This window comes from Biomphalaria glabrata, chromosome 6 (assembly GCF_947242115.1).
Source record: "Biomphalaria glabrata chromosome 6, xgBioGlab47.1, whole genome shotgun sequence".
In the NCBI taxonomy this organism is placed as follows: Eukaryota; Metazoa; Mollusca; class Gastropoda; family Planorbidae; genus Biomphalaria; species Biomphalaria glabrata.
This window is the reverse complement of record NC_074716.1, coordinates 51,831,951-51,847,105: the sequence shown is the minus strand read 5'-3', so window position 1 is coordinate 51,847,105 and position 15,155 is coordinate 51,831,951. Positions and strand designations below refer to the sequence as shown.

The 15,155-nt window shown below is 33.5% G+C and overlaps 1 protein-coding gene across 2 annotated transcripts; it reads right to left on the bottom strand.

Moving 5' to 3' along the window:
- Positions 1-644: 644 nt before the first annotated feature.
- On the bottom strand, positions 645-14,302 carry LOC106056238 (radixin-like). Of its 2 annotated transcripts, NM_001311268.1 has the most exon segments (17): positions 650-1,234; positions 2,097-2,200; positions 4,596-4,860; positions 5,432-5,592; positions 5,706-5,810; positions 5,813-5,815; positions 6,275-6,293; positions 6,296-6,302; positions 6,305-6,438; positions 6,640-6,736; positions 7,189-7,335; positions 7,976-8,059; positions 8,670-8,839; positions 9,203-9,307; positions 10,007-10,189; positions 10,635-10,713; positions 12,660-12,722. In NM_001311268.1, coding segments are annotated over 16 exon segments (1,755 nt in total). In that variant the 5' UTR covers positions 10,647-10,713; positions 12,660-12,722; the 3' UTR covers positions 650-1,075.
- Positions 14,303-15,155: the final 853 nt, after the last annotated feature.

Genomic DNA, 15,155 nt, shown 5'->3' with positions numbered 1-15,155 from the left:
TGGAATATTCTAAGTTTACACAAACAAAGATCTAGCAATGTATTCCTTAGACCCTGTGTTACATGAGGAGAAAGCTGTTAATGTGGAATGATGGTCACACTTTGAACAACACCGAGTGAAAGAGCCACACACAAAAAAAATCAAATTGAATTCTTTCCATTTTTACTCTTTTTGTATCAAGTGTCAACAAAAAAAATGTTTTTAAATAACAATTTGTAAATCCTAAACACCTTTCAAGCATATTTAAACGAATCCAAAAAATAAAAATATTAAGGAAAAAAAAAATGTTTAATCATAAATTTATTTTTTTTTTCTAAAAAAAAAAAAATGCTTCTACAAGTCATTATAGTATTTCTGAATTCTACTTCAAGCAAACACAATAGACAATATAGCTGTACCATACCGAAGATGTACAGTCATCCCTACCATTCACACTGCATGCATTATATATTTGTATATGTTTACACTTAAGGGAAGTCTGGATATGAATACACTATGCTTCAGGAGATTAATGAACAAGTTCAACAGGTCGCAAACGCTAATACAATTCAGGTATTCCACTAGCCACCTCCACTGAACAAGCCACAAGATAAAACCATGATATGCATACATGAACTCAAGACAAAAACAAATAAACCAAAACAGCTCTTACATAAACCTTTATTTAGTTCCAGTCAAGAAAGAGAAAAATAGGCATGAAGTCATTTTTGTATCAACAAATACAGTCAAGTAAAAAAAAAAAAAACATGGCTAGTTTACTGGAGATGGGCTACAGAAGAGTTTAAATAGTTTCATACAAAAATACAGATAGACCCCCCCATAAAGATGTACAAAATACGCCCTGTAGCTCATCACATGCGATGCTTACAATGGCATTACAGTATAAAGCACGAAATATTCCCGTTACACTAGAACAAGTTTTATGATAATAAATAAGATGATGCTGACAAGACAATAGATTGTTTTTCTATCTCCCCTCCCGCCCCCCAAAACAAAACATTCCACGGCTGTAGGCTAGACATCTTTATACCGTACTGGCATAAACTAGACACAAAAAACAGATGGCCAGGTGTGATTACATGGACTCAAACTCATCCACTCTCTGCTTGGTGTTGCCCTGCCTGATCTGCTTCAATGTCTTGTACTTGTCCCTGCCCTGCCTCATGTTCTCTTGGTGCAATAGATCTATAGCGTTTTGTTTGGTTTTCTCAGCGTCTAGGTCTTCTTTCAAGGCCTACAGGGAATAAGTAGAAAACACATTAGCCAAAACTCAATACAAATTATTATTATAGCTTTTATATAGCGCTACTTTCATGCTTATAGCATGCTCAGAGCGCTTTGGTTTAATCTCATTTGTGGACCAGTGGGGGGAGGGGGTATCTAGGAGTTAGTTTTCCGTGCTGCCTTTAGGCGCCAGTAAACACAACTCTGCCCGAGTCGGGTGTCGAACCTCGAGCCCCCTTCTAGGTAGCCAAGACAAGCCAAGTTCAAGCGCACTTAGCCTCTCGACCACTCAATTGGTTTGAACTCTTTAAAACAAGGACACTATGTCAGGCAAACGCAAAAAAAAAATAAAAAAAATGAGAATAGTAATAGGCTAGGAAAAAAAGCTGGGAACAGTAGTAAACTATGATGTGATTCAATGGTGCAATCTATCCTTCAAGATAGCATTGTAATAACCTGCAGACAAAGTGGCCCAAGGAAAAGCTGGAAAATGTGGACTGGCAAGCTTCGATACACAATTGTGGGGGACTTGTGACTATAAGAGTGAAGAACCTCCAACTAAGACTCAAGTCACTTTATGGGCAACAGAAAATAAATGTACATGATAGTTAAACAATCTGGTGTTTCAGTTCGTTGTCAAAATTGTACAACAGATTTATCTTAATTCTTTACTCATAAGATCTAATTAAACAAGAGAGAGAGAAAGAAAAAAAGTTACCATACCCTCCAACTTTGGAAAAAGTGCAAGACAAAAAGACTATAGAACCAATCCTTCCTGCCTTAGCTCTATAGTAGTCATTCACACCATTACCAAAGTCTGCAAGAGTTAAGAATGCAGTCATCTGATGTCTAAACTCAATAAATCCACTTACCCGTAGCTGTTCTTGAAGCCTCTTGTCTTTACTCTGCTGTGTCTCTCTCGACTCTTCTGGTCTTGGCATATACAAGGTATTCTCATCAACAGTCAGCTCAGCATCTAGAGATGGACCAATACATACAGTCAATAGACCATCTAGACAATGAGCAATTTGAAGCACATGGGCATAGATCAAAAGATCATCTAGACTAGTCATGTCAAACTGCAGCCTTCTGGCCAAATTCAACCCAGTTAAAGGTTTCAAACAGCCCAACACAATATTTATAATATTTAAAACTATTTCATGGTGTTTGAAGATTTCAAGACTTTGGTGGAATGGAAAAAGATTTAGATATTTTCAGCATGCCTTATAATGTAATGTGGACTGAAGCAGTAAAACCAATACATAAATTAGGTCATAATTAAATTGCCAATCTAAATTTCAAATTTAAAAAAATCAAATTTTCAAAACAAAGTGTATTTTTCAGTGATGGGAACAGACTTAAAAATTTTTTTAAGGAAATTTTGTACATCCCCATTTTTGAACTGGCCTGTTGTGACGACTTAAAAAAAGATGTTGCTGAATTTTTTTTTGTTATGAAGAATCATTTTATTAAATATTTTCTTTAAATAATGTTGTATTACATAATTACACTGTATAAGCTTTACTGCACACATGCACACAAAATGCATGCAAGGCACTATTGTTTGTACATATAGATAAGAGGAGAAAGTTTTTTGCAGATGCTTTATATCTGAGTCCAGGCAGTCTGCGCATTCTATAATAGATAACTGCTTTACTGGTATTGTAACAACTTCTCTCTCAAACAACTATAAAGAATAAATGTTAGAAAATCAAAACATGCTTGAGTTTTGGAAATACTTCAAAAGTATGAGCTACACTTCTGTTTGTTTCACTGATTATTCAATTTTGTATAGGAGAAACTGTTTATTAAACATTGCACATGAAGTCCACCGAAAATGCTTTGAAAAGCAATTGAGAGAAAGCTGCTGAATCTCTGATGAGTTCTTAAGCAAGACAAGCAAGAACAACCAGATATGGAGCAATGCTTAGAGGAAGAGAAGGTTAAGCAATAAAACTACATATTCCTAAATCCTTAAGTGACTTTTTCATGCAGATACAAGTTGTTTACAAGAAGTGGATCTCTACCACACTGGGCTTTTAAAGCATTAGTAATGATTAGTTATTAGTTATAGATATAATAGAAAAAAAACTTTAATATAGATCTATATTATATATATATATCTCACTATAGATCTAGATAATTTAGATCTACTTAAATCTAATAACTTGGATCTACATCTCTAGTGACTCTAGATCCAATATATTATTATTAGATCTATATTGTATCAGACTTATACTCACTAACTCACTATAGTCGGTAGTCAGTATAGTTATGCAAAGTAGGCATACATTTGATACATCTATAAAATCTATATAGATGGTCAGTAGGTCTAGATCTTATAATGCTTATAATAGATCTAGATGTCTAAATCTAATCCCATTAGAACTCATGGAAGTCGGCAGGCAGGGTTAAAATCTAGGGGCCATCATATCAACAGAGTAAAAATTAATAGAGCATAGCAGCCGGGCATCATGATAATCTGATACTTTTCTGAACTTTTCAAAAGCTGGCAAGCAGCCACTGAAGTCTAGACGCACTAGATCTATTCTAGACAATCTAGATCAAAAGTATTCAAATTAAAGAAAATAGATATCTTATCTAGAATATATCTATCTAGGCTGATTCAAACCACTCTAGTCTAGACCGAGATCTAGACTTATAAGACAATACGGTAACACAAGATTTAAAAAAAAATAGAACTTATAACTGTGTAAAAAAACTGGATGTGTGGATGTTCAAAACAAATCTAAAATCTTATTTTGCTTTCTTCCGAAAATGGAAAAATAATAAAATCAGATTTTTTTTTCATTAAAAAAAATTGAAACAAAATTCGGATAAAAAAAAATGTCTGGAATATTCCAGATTTTTTTTTACTAGAAAATCGGATCAGAATTTTTGTAAAATTCCCATCACTGATTTTAAAATTAAAATAATTATTATGACGCATCAACAAGGCCTACTCCTAAAATAGTCTGCCCATCACTGATCTAGACATTGGTCAATGTAAGTTACATAGGTATAAGGCCAAAAATTAAGTTGCAAACATAGGAAGCATATTTGCAAAAGGAGTTTGAAACACAAGAGTGGGAAGTGGACACAGCATGTTGATGTTGCAATGTAGTAAGTAAATGATTTTGACTGTACATTACACATAGATTGTATTTATGGAATATTCAGAATCACTGGGAATGTGTCTGGCCCCAGAATGAGTCACAAATGTGTCCTATAATATTTTGTTATAAACCAGACAATATAAAACAAGTAGGCTTTTTTTTTTACAAAGAGTTGGTTGAGATACAGCATTGGTCTACTGTCCACTATAACTCTACTGGACAGAAGTTAGGGCTGGATAAAACCAGATTACTTACCAAACTCTTTCTTATCATCTCCTTCATTCTCCTCGCCCTCATCATGTTGATCGTGCATTTCAGAACGCACCAACAACTGGGCCTGGAGTTCCTGCTCTCTCTGCTGACTGATGGTCATAAACCTGTTCAGCTCTAGCTCCTTCTCCTCTGCACTCTTCTTGGCACTGTCCAGCTCTACATACAGATTGGAGACAATGCTTTCTTTGGACTCAATCTCATTCAGTCTCTCGTACAGGGAAGCCTGGGTGGCGGCCAGTTCTGCAGCCTGGAAATACAAACGCATTGATCACATCAAGGACAATCAGACTCACACACAAATAGGATTTATCCAGAGCCTATTCATCATGTGGATCATGTTTAGTTCGCAGTTCTAGGATAATGGAACAAAAAGTTAACTTAAAAAAATGTTTTTACTAAGAGGGAACACAAACTTGTATTTAAGTTTAAATAGGTGCACTGGCTAAAACAAAAACAAATCAAGACAAGACAAAGACCTTTCAGTGTAAATAATAAAATACTGACCAATCATTCAGATTAAACAATATTAACCAAACTGTAAATAAATATTGATGAAAACAACTCTCAATTTCCACGAGAAAGAAATCAGACTCTTGTGTATCCTCCGGCAACCCCTAGTTGGTGCCAAACGAAATACCAAGCATTCCTTTAGACCATGCCAGATAGGGGCCATGACTCATGGGTAACCCATAATTTCTTTATCTAAAACCACCCCACATGGGTAACCCATAATTTCTTTATCTAAAACCACCCCAGAAACCATTCGGGTGCATCGATTGTCTCCCAAACCAGGAGTCCCCTATTATAAGTTAACCTACCAGCCTCTCTCGTTCCGACTGTTCCATTTCATGAGACCTTTCAATTTCTCGCGACAGCTCTTCGGCACGTCGCCTCTCTTCATCGAGCTCATCTCTAAGCCTTGAAAGTTCAGCAACTTTAGCATCCCTCTCTCTGATCATATGCTGCATATCCTCAAGCTCTACAATAGTACAAACAATCCTGTGTTAGCTAGACTCAGAGTTTCTAATAGACGCCAATCACTAAAAAAAAAACTAATTCATTCATGAGTGTGTTTGTTATTTGTTAACCAACCTTTCATTCGCTTCCTCTGTTCCTCTTCCATAATTTTGACCTTTTCTTCTAAATCTTTTCTCAGTTTGTCTGACTCTTCACGTTCCAGTCTCATCTTTGCAAGCTGGGCCCTGCACAACAGAAATAAGATCCAATACTACAAGTGTTTCACAAACTTTACCTTGAGATGGAAACTGATTTACTAAGGTAATTTACATTTATTTGGGGGCATAAAGTTGTCAAAGATAAGTCATGAATAAAAGATAAACTAAATTAGTCCCCATTTCTAAGTCTACATTGTATACTATTGGCCTATTATACACAAAATTGTACTTTTCATATAAAAATAAGAAGTGTTTCAGTGTTAATAATACAAAGCTTCGTTGTTTTTAAGGAGATATTTAAATATAGTGCATACTCAATAACCATGACATGAAATTTACAAAGCTATCGACATTAGAATCTCATTTTGGCTCTATTCATCAGCATCTTATTTACGAAATGATTTAAAATAGTCATATGACCATGATAAAAGGCTTTGCAGTAAAATGTAATGAAACAATCAACAAAAGCAGTCCTTTAACTGTTACCTTTCTTGCTGTTTAGCCAGTTTGTCCTCCCTGGCTTGAGCCTTCATCTGTTGGACTTCTATAGTGTCTGGCTTCCTCCTCCTCATGTACAGTTCATGATTACCCATACAAAGAGCTAGAATACGTTTGTTGATTCTAAGACGTGGGGCATAGAAAACAAAGTCCTGACAAGAAAGTAAGAAGGAATGGTTTACAAATGATAAGACGGAGAAAACAATTTGATTAATTTCAAGCAATGAAGGGAAGACATGAACAAAAATTTATACAAACAAAATGCAAAACCTGATATATGAACATTTCTTATCCTTTTGATTAAAAGCATGAAAGTAAAACATATATAAAAAAGAAAGTTTGCAAATACTTACTGGTGCTTTCTTGTCAATTGGTTTAATAACAAACTTTTTATCATTAAAAGAAATATTCCTAATCTCACTCCAAGGGAAGCCTATTCTTGGTGTTAGTCTGTAAAATGGTAAAGTTGCATAATTTCTAAACAGAATCAATTAAAAGACATACATACATAGGTATTGACTTAGATATACAGTTATCATTATTTGGCAACATTGTATTCCACAAGAGTAAATTGGACTCATTTTAAAAGAATTGATTACAATTTGGCAATGATAACTCATATCCCTTTTTTTTTTTTTCCCCCCCCCACAAAGGATACATTTGCTTCTACCAAAATAAATTTTTATCAAATAGTTTAGTACTCAAAATTAGAATAAAAATGACAAAGCATTCAGCCTTGAATGACAATAGTGGTCACGGTGGACGAACTGTATATGTAAATGTTAATTTATAAACATCCCTCGCATACAAACAGAAAAGTAAAAAGTGTTGCACCCAGAAACATCTACATTATTTGGGTTAATCGTAAGATTAAATAAGGTAAAAATCGTAAGGCTACTTACTTATCATCTTTCTCATAAACATTAAGACCCAAAGCATCAACACCTAAAAGTAAATCTGTTCCCTTTTTGTTCTTAATTTCAAAATAGTTAACACCATACATTTCTAAGTCCTGTGCAATCTTTAGGTATTCTATCATTGCATCTTCCCTGGAGACACACAGAGAAAACAACAAGACATAAGAGTCAAATGAAACAGTATAAAGTCAACATTTAGCACAATAGTAAACATAAAATAGTGAGCCTCTCATGGACCATTAATGTCATTTTCTTAGTACATCTTACATATATTATATTTCAGTTAGATTAAATCACTGTATGATTAAACACTTTAGCCAGTTCACTCTTATCAAAGATGAGATACAAATATCAGCAGAAAAACTGTGCAGTAGTATTGCAGCAAGATAGCCAATCACAACCCCCAGTAGATTCTACATCCTGTAGTAGTGTAGCACCAAAACAGCCAATCACAACCCCAGTAGAAGCTACATCCCAAAGAGACAGTTTAAAATTAAAGCCATAAGGGAAAGTAGAGCTTTTAAAATGTATTACTTTTAGTACTAAAATGTTATAAGACTCTTACAGTAATCTAATTAGCAGTTAAAAGAGTCTAATTGTCTAGGTGTCCCTCATGTTTTAGCTGTAACTATAACCCCCAAAATAACTTTATTTGTCATTTCATTTAATAACATATTGGCAAACAGAACTCAATTTAAATTTGCTTATATTCCCACATGACAAAGAGAAAACACACACATTCCCCAATGACAAAGAGAAAACTGTCTCCTACCTTAACATTGCTTTGTGTTCTGCGTACCAACTTTTTATTCTCTCCTCCCATTGTTCTTTGGTTAACTTATGTTGATCATATACTCTGGACAAATATAAAGTTAATTAGCATGATAACAATATGTATAGACATTAAGATCAGAACCATCTACCCATTGAGCAAAGATATTAACACCAATCAATAGAATCAATTTGTTAGATACTGCATACAAGTTATATCTTATGACTCTACAAGTTAACATCAAAAACTGAAACAACAGAGAAATAGGGAGAACTTGTGTTGTAGTATGCTACTGAAATGAATGGTCTATATTTATGCAGCAGTTGTAATTAAGAAAGCTATTTAGTTTTCCTCATTGTATAAATGTTACCACAGAAAATAGTAATGGATAGTATCTTTTATATATATGTAAAGTTACTTGATCAATGTATTGGCTTAACGTTTCAAGTTGGGAAAAAAAAAACAAAGTCTAAATTACATAACATCTTATGTAGTATTGAGAGAATTCTTCCCCACCCTCACAAATAAAAAAATTCAACTAGAAACATCCTTTAGCACTTTTGTTTTACAGGCCAATAAGACAAATTGTTAATAATTCATTTAAAACAAAATCAAGAATATTTAAGCATCTTCATTTGGTGACAGAGAAAATGTAAAGTAAAATGATTTCACACATGATACAGACAATGCTAACCTTTGTGGAAGAAGTCTGTCATTGGCCAAAGCACCTGGTTTAGGGTTATCATCTGAAAGATCGCCATATTTGGCCTGGCAAGCATAAGATGCTAACAACACAGCTGTTTCAGGGGGACAATAGATGTCATCTGTTAAGATAGCTTCCTTGACTTGTAAGAAGAACATTTTCTACAAAAACAAACAACACAAAATGTTAAACTTTTAATTTGGAAATACTGAAAGATCACTTTCAACTCAAAGCTGACATCAGAGCCCAATTGTATTGGTGTATGCTGGATATGTTTCGATTTCTCATAAATAATATATATAAAAAAATGTTATGTCCCTTTTTTTTTAAAGATCATGTAGAATATGAATGCTAATTAGACTGAAAAGATAATCTTTTGATATAGATTTAAAAATAAAATAAAAGACACCATTAAAATTTGGGCAACACACGATATGATTGTACTGATTTCTAGCTAACAGTTGTTTAAAAAAAAAAGGTTATCTTCTACTAAGTTTTTTTTTTAGTTAATTCTGAGTTGTCACCTGTGTTATTTCCTGAATGAGTTCTTCTGAAACATCTTCAGGGAAAAATTTCGCACGGAATTTAAACTGAAGTGGAACCTCTTTTTTAACATCTTGGCTCATCACCTATGGAGAATAAAAGGCAAGAAGATGCATAACAAAAGACAAAACATGACTTGAGCGGGAACGGTCACAGAACTATTGCTTTTAGTTATAACAACAGACGAGGAAACTGCTTCAGAACTTGTAGATAGAAACAACAACTGTGGTTTCTCTTGAGTTTCGTGAAAGTGAAAATGAGATATTCTGTCGACAGACATTTCTAAGAACAAATTACTAGCACGATGTATCCAAAACAAACACTTGTGTAATCCAAACTGGTTGTCATAGATTCGATTCCAGGTTATTGAAAATATCCAACAATGACAAGGTGCTAATAGCAATATCCAACAAATACAAGGTGATAACAGCAATATCCAACAATGAATAAATGTGAACAGTGTAAGCGATGATCCAATAAACTAAACATACAAGTTACATCCTCTTTGTCACAGCATCAACCAACTGTTAATCCAGAAAAACTGGTGATCTTAAAGAGTTACTTAAATACTAATCAAACCTTGATTTAATCCTGGTAATCCAACTGGTGATCTTAAAGAGTTACTTAAATACTAATCAAACCTCAATTTAATCCTGGTAGAACACACAACAGCTACCTAAACTCATCCTCTTAATCTCATCCAACAAAACAAGATTTCTGTCTGCTTTCAATGCCTTCATTATTATTATAACAAGCATTAATTAAAAAAAAAAAAAAAGAAGTACCTTTTTGTTAAGTTTAAGCCAAGTGCTGTAACCTTTGCTATCTATGTACTGAAGACCAAAGAACCAAATTTCTCTCAAGCCGATTGTCTTGACCACCTGATCAAAGAGCTGTTTGCCTGTTGTACTATGTTGGATGGCAAACTCCAGCTCAGCATCCATGGTGGTGACCCGAACATTGATGTGCTAAAAGAAGATGCAATTTAAAATTTTTTTAAAAGTTTACGAGAACTTTTAGTAATTCTCAATAAAAATATATACAATTGATTGGAATCATATTTATCAGGTGGGCGCTTTGTGGCTGAGAGGTAAAGCACTTGGCGTCTGAACCAAGGAATCTGTTGAAGACTGGTGTTTTGAATTTAAACATTTTTAGGACGCCCCTGATTTCCCCCAAACTCTTAACGGGTATCTGTTATTAATTGGTTGATGTGCTGGCCACATGACACCCTTTCTTTTTTTTTCTTTTTTTCGTAAAGTGTATAAGCCACACAGCATCTTTCAAATCTAATTTATTATGAAATTAATGGAAATTCTCTAGCATTGAGACTTAGGACAAAAGTTTGATAAGACCCAATAAATCTAAGGAATGAAGACAAATTTAAAAGAATCGAGCGTTAAAAATACTTACTGGACGTGGCATGGTTGCTGTTGACCTGTCACAATGTCCTCACAAAAATATTACAGCACCTCACGGTACTGACTATAAGCTGAAAATAGTGAAACAGAAATTAAATTGTAATATATAAAAACATTCATTTATTAAGAGGGAGACAAGAGAAATGTCTTTTGAAACCCTGCCCAACATATAAACATGTCCTACTTTTGTTCCTCTACATCTTAAGTTGATAAAAAATTGAAGAAAGGAAAATAAATGTACATTGTATATTATTTTGCCTTTTTACTACCAAAAATGAAATGACACAACAGAAAAAAATAGCTTCATCAGAAAATTCATGGGAATATATATATACTTTATTTTAATTCAACTATAAATAATGTTACAGACTCTTAAAAAAAAAAAATTAACAAGTATATGATATTTTGGGTTTTTGGCACAATTTAGGCCATGTCGAGCCCATAAAATGTACGAGCAAGAAAGTCAAGATTTAGGTAAGTAGTAGTTTGAATTTCGAATTCATTATGGTGTGAAACAGAATTATTGATATGTAAATAGATTTTTGAAAACAAGAGCCAAGAGGCAGATTTTAAATCAGGGACCACGAAACAGTTCAGAGCACAAACTACCACATGATAGTTTATTCCTTATTCTATTTGAAAAGTGGGTATTTGTTGCTTTGACAATTAATATAGCAGAAAGTTGAAAATAAAAACTGTTTATACATTTTCCTTTTTTTTTTAAAAATATATATATAATAATATATATATATTTAACACTTTTAAAGTTGTTTTTTTCAAACAACTATAGATCTCTTTATAGTTGTAATTAACCTTCCTTCTTGATGGATATTTTTTTTAAAATCATTACACAACTATTAATAGCAGAATTTTGTTAAGTAAGGAAAGGATATTGTATACTGGAGCAACTGTACTCTGTAGTATACTTACTATACTACTGTAAGAAATAAGATATCTCTTTATCAACATTTAATACTAATACAAAAGGTCAAAAGCACTTGCAATGGGATTAAGCAAGGACATGTGAAAAAGAAACATTTTCCAGAGCTCTTTCTAACAAAATGGTCCACATATACACTAGCTGGATGGCTGCCTGATTGAGTGGTTTGAACACCAAACTCAACATGAAGATCCCAGAAATGAATCCTGCAGGAAGTTTGATTAGGATATAATAATAATAATTATTTATGAAGGTCAAAAACTTATCAAGTCAAATATCAAGATGTTCTACACTACACCAGCTACAGTTAGAATGTCTACCACACTAGAGAGTAGCATGCTTAAGAATTTTAGACAACTGTAACTTTTTTTTAGCATAAATAGGCCAGACTTGTATTTTCAGTCTTTACTGAATGACCAATCTTTCAATCATCTATGCAACTGCAATGCCACTTAAAATTACAATTCTCAAATCAGGAAATGAAGGCAGTGAGTTTGGGATTGAGTCTCAATCCCCAACTCACTGATTGAGTGCATCAGGGATTGTCAAACTTACAAGTCACAGCGAGAATGATAACCATGACAATCACTTCAATCAGGAAGAAAAATAAATCATCAAATCATGACAAATGCGTGAAATGCCAAAGAAATGGCTTATAAATTCTTAAAAGTTAACTTTCTTTTACTTTAAACTTAGAACTTTCTTAGTAACTAGGACTAGACAAGTATCTGATGATTGTCATCTAATATACACGAAGTCTAGCGATATATTCATGCCATTAGGCTAGGCTTCCTTGGTCAACGTAGGTACAAACACATTTATGTTAAGAATAGCGTAAAAGCACACTCGAAAATAATTGACACAACTATTGAACAAAATCCATTTTTTCCAAAGTGGGCGTGGCTCAAACTTATGAGCTTTATTAAGATGCGAAAAATAATCTCCGACCACTTCTGTACAAACAATATGTGCCCATTCGATTAGCACCAGACACATCCTTGTTATGTAATTAACTATATCCTCCTCTTATTTTGAAAGAAACATACAATAACTATAATATTTAGAGTAATTACTAACTTAACACGTAGAGTCAGCGTCCAAAATAATATGATCCAGACCGGTGGAAAAAAAATGGCCGATAGGGTGGGGACATGAATAGTTGGATCCCTCTAGGTGCAATTCATTCAAGATTAGCCAGGTCACTTTACAATGTATACGATTTAAAATGAAGTCAAAGCACAATCATAAGTTTATAGAAAGCAAAATGCTACCAAATAATATATTAATGCCATTCAAAAAATAAAATATTCTATAGTAATTTTAGTTTATATATGAATGTACAAAGAATATTTTGTTTGTAAAAACCAACTGAAGCAATCTAAATCTATATTTTGATCTTTGTTTATCCAAATTGGCAACTTTTCGTTTGCTAAAAATAACGGGTGGTGTTATTAACCCCTGTCGGGCCAAAGTGTGTTGAGACATATAAGTAGAGTCTATGTGTTTACATTAAATACACATATTTCGAATTACGATGCATATCAACAAGAAAAGCTAGTATTTGAAGCTTGTTTGCGACCCGCCCGCGTCACCATTTACGCTATGTCTTCTTCACCTAGCCTAGATCTGAAGTGATACATTTAAAAAAAAAGAACACACACACACACAGTTGAAATCACCAATAGCTTTTGTGTAGGTTTTAAGTCGTTAACTAAATTTATTAGATTAGCTCTGGATCTATCATGCGTATAATTTTACTTCATTGGAGAATTCGGTGCCAATATATGGAAAAGAATGTCTTTTAAACGAAATCTTTGTAAGCAAAGAAATTTAATTATAGCCATCAAATGTTGTAAACCAAACATGACATGAATGGAAGAAGACATAAGTTCAATGAAAAATAGTGCGTGATATTTTGCATACTAAAGTCTACTTAAAATTATACCGATAATATCCATCGAATGCCTTCAAATCATTAAATAGAAACAATCTGATATAAACTTTGTCACATGTAAATTATGAGTGAGTCTGGAGTCTGGGCTCATTTTGGTTTTTTATTATAGTCAATATAGTTATAATGTTTTTTGTTTGGTGTAATGCACAAATTGTAAGACACATTTCCATACAGACAATAAAGATTATTATTATTATATGTTCGTGTGAAACTAGTGAGAATGTATATAAATTATATTTTGTTTCTATAGTTATGATGCAGTTTTAATTTTTAATGCACAAATCCACATGGATAATAACTATTATTATTATTTAGGAAAATAAAAGCAAATTTCAAACACTGTGCCTAAATGGGGCCTACATGTTCTTCTTTAATGAAATTTACATTTTTATTTTGAACATTTTATTTTATTTATTAATATTAATATTTCTAACAATAACATGCCTTTTTAGACCTACATAAATCATATATTTTAAGTCAGCCTATAATAATTTCTTTTTTAGTAATCTTTTACATCGCATAGAATTAATTAAAGTTTGGTTAGAATTTAGCTTAAATTTCAAGTACATATATAATACTTGAAAATAACTAAATGTATTCATGGACATTGTACGTAAAGTTAAATTACTTACATAAAAAGTGAAACTAAAATTAGAAAGTAAACGAAACAATGATCGGCATATCCATGTGTTGTACGTTTCACTGCCTGAAGCAAATGCTACTTCCACAACTTTCAAGGTAAAAGATTGCCGTGTATATAGACAGGTGGGAGGAACCAGTCGTCAATAACCTCCCTCCCACACTCACACGCGATTTAAGGTAGGGAGCATTGCATCACCATTATTCTCACGTCTGCAAATCTAAATATATCCACGAATGGTCTTTTATTTTATTTATAGAGAGCAGCTTTTAGCTATTTTTAAATGATACACACAGAAAACACCATGGTCCACGGCGTATGAATAGCCTCGTGTCCATTGGGCTGACTCACCTCATCGACTACACCGACTTAGGGCTCAAGCAGTCTTAGGCCTACGTCTGACTACCGCCCCACCCTCAACTATAGGGTGGCTAGCGTATGGAGGGTCATCGAAGTTTGAGACTCGGTTTTAAAGACCAACTGAAGAAAACTACAAGGTTCGAATTACCCACTGCGTTAGTAGGGTGCTTAGTTCATGCTGATATAGTTCATGGAAATGGTGGCGTCTATGAAAGGCGCCATTCAAAAGCTGATTTATTTTAAGGAAGAAAAAAACCCCATAAATGTAGGCCTGCTTCCCTGACAACTTTAATATGGGGGCCAACAGTGGCCTAGTTCACTACATGCTTCCGAAAATAACGTTCTAATCAATGAATAATTAATGCACAGGGATCAAGACCTTTTTTCATGTCATAATCTGAGAATACAAACATAAGAACTTCTTTCCATGAGAGATATGAATCGCTAGCATACTGGAAGGATTATCCAGAAATGAAATTAAAAAAAATCAGGCAGTAAAGTTTCGGATGTTTTACATGAACAATTAGATTAATTTTTAAGAAGAAGCCAAGATTTAACTCTTACTCTCCTAATCAACGATACCATCGTTGATTTTGACATCATTAAATTAAATTAATGT

Coding starts and splice junctions, on each gene's coding strand:
- LOC106056238 (XM_056031368.1), bottom strand. Junction 5,816..6,274: donor CTGGCTAAACAGCAAGAAAG/GTAACAGTTAAA, acceptor TCTGTTGTGCAG/GGCCCAGCTTGCAAAGATGA. Junction 4,861..5,431: donor AGTCGGAACGAGAGAGGCTG/GTAGGTTAACTT, acceptor TTGTATTTCCAG/GCTGCAGAACTGGCCGCCAC.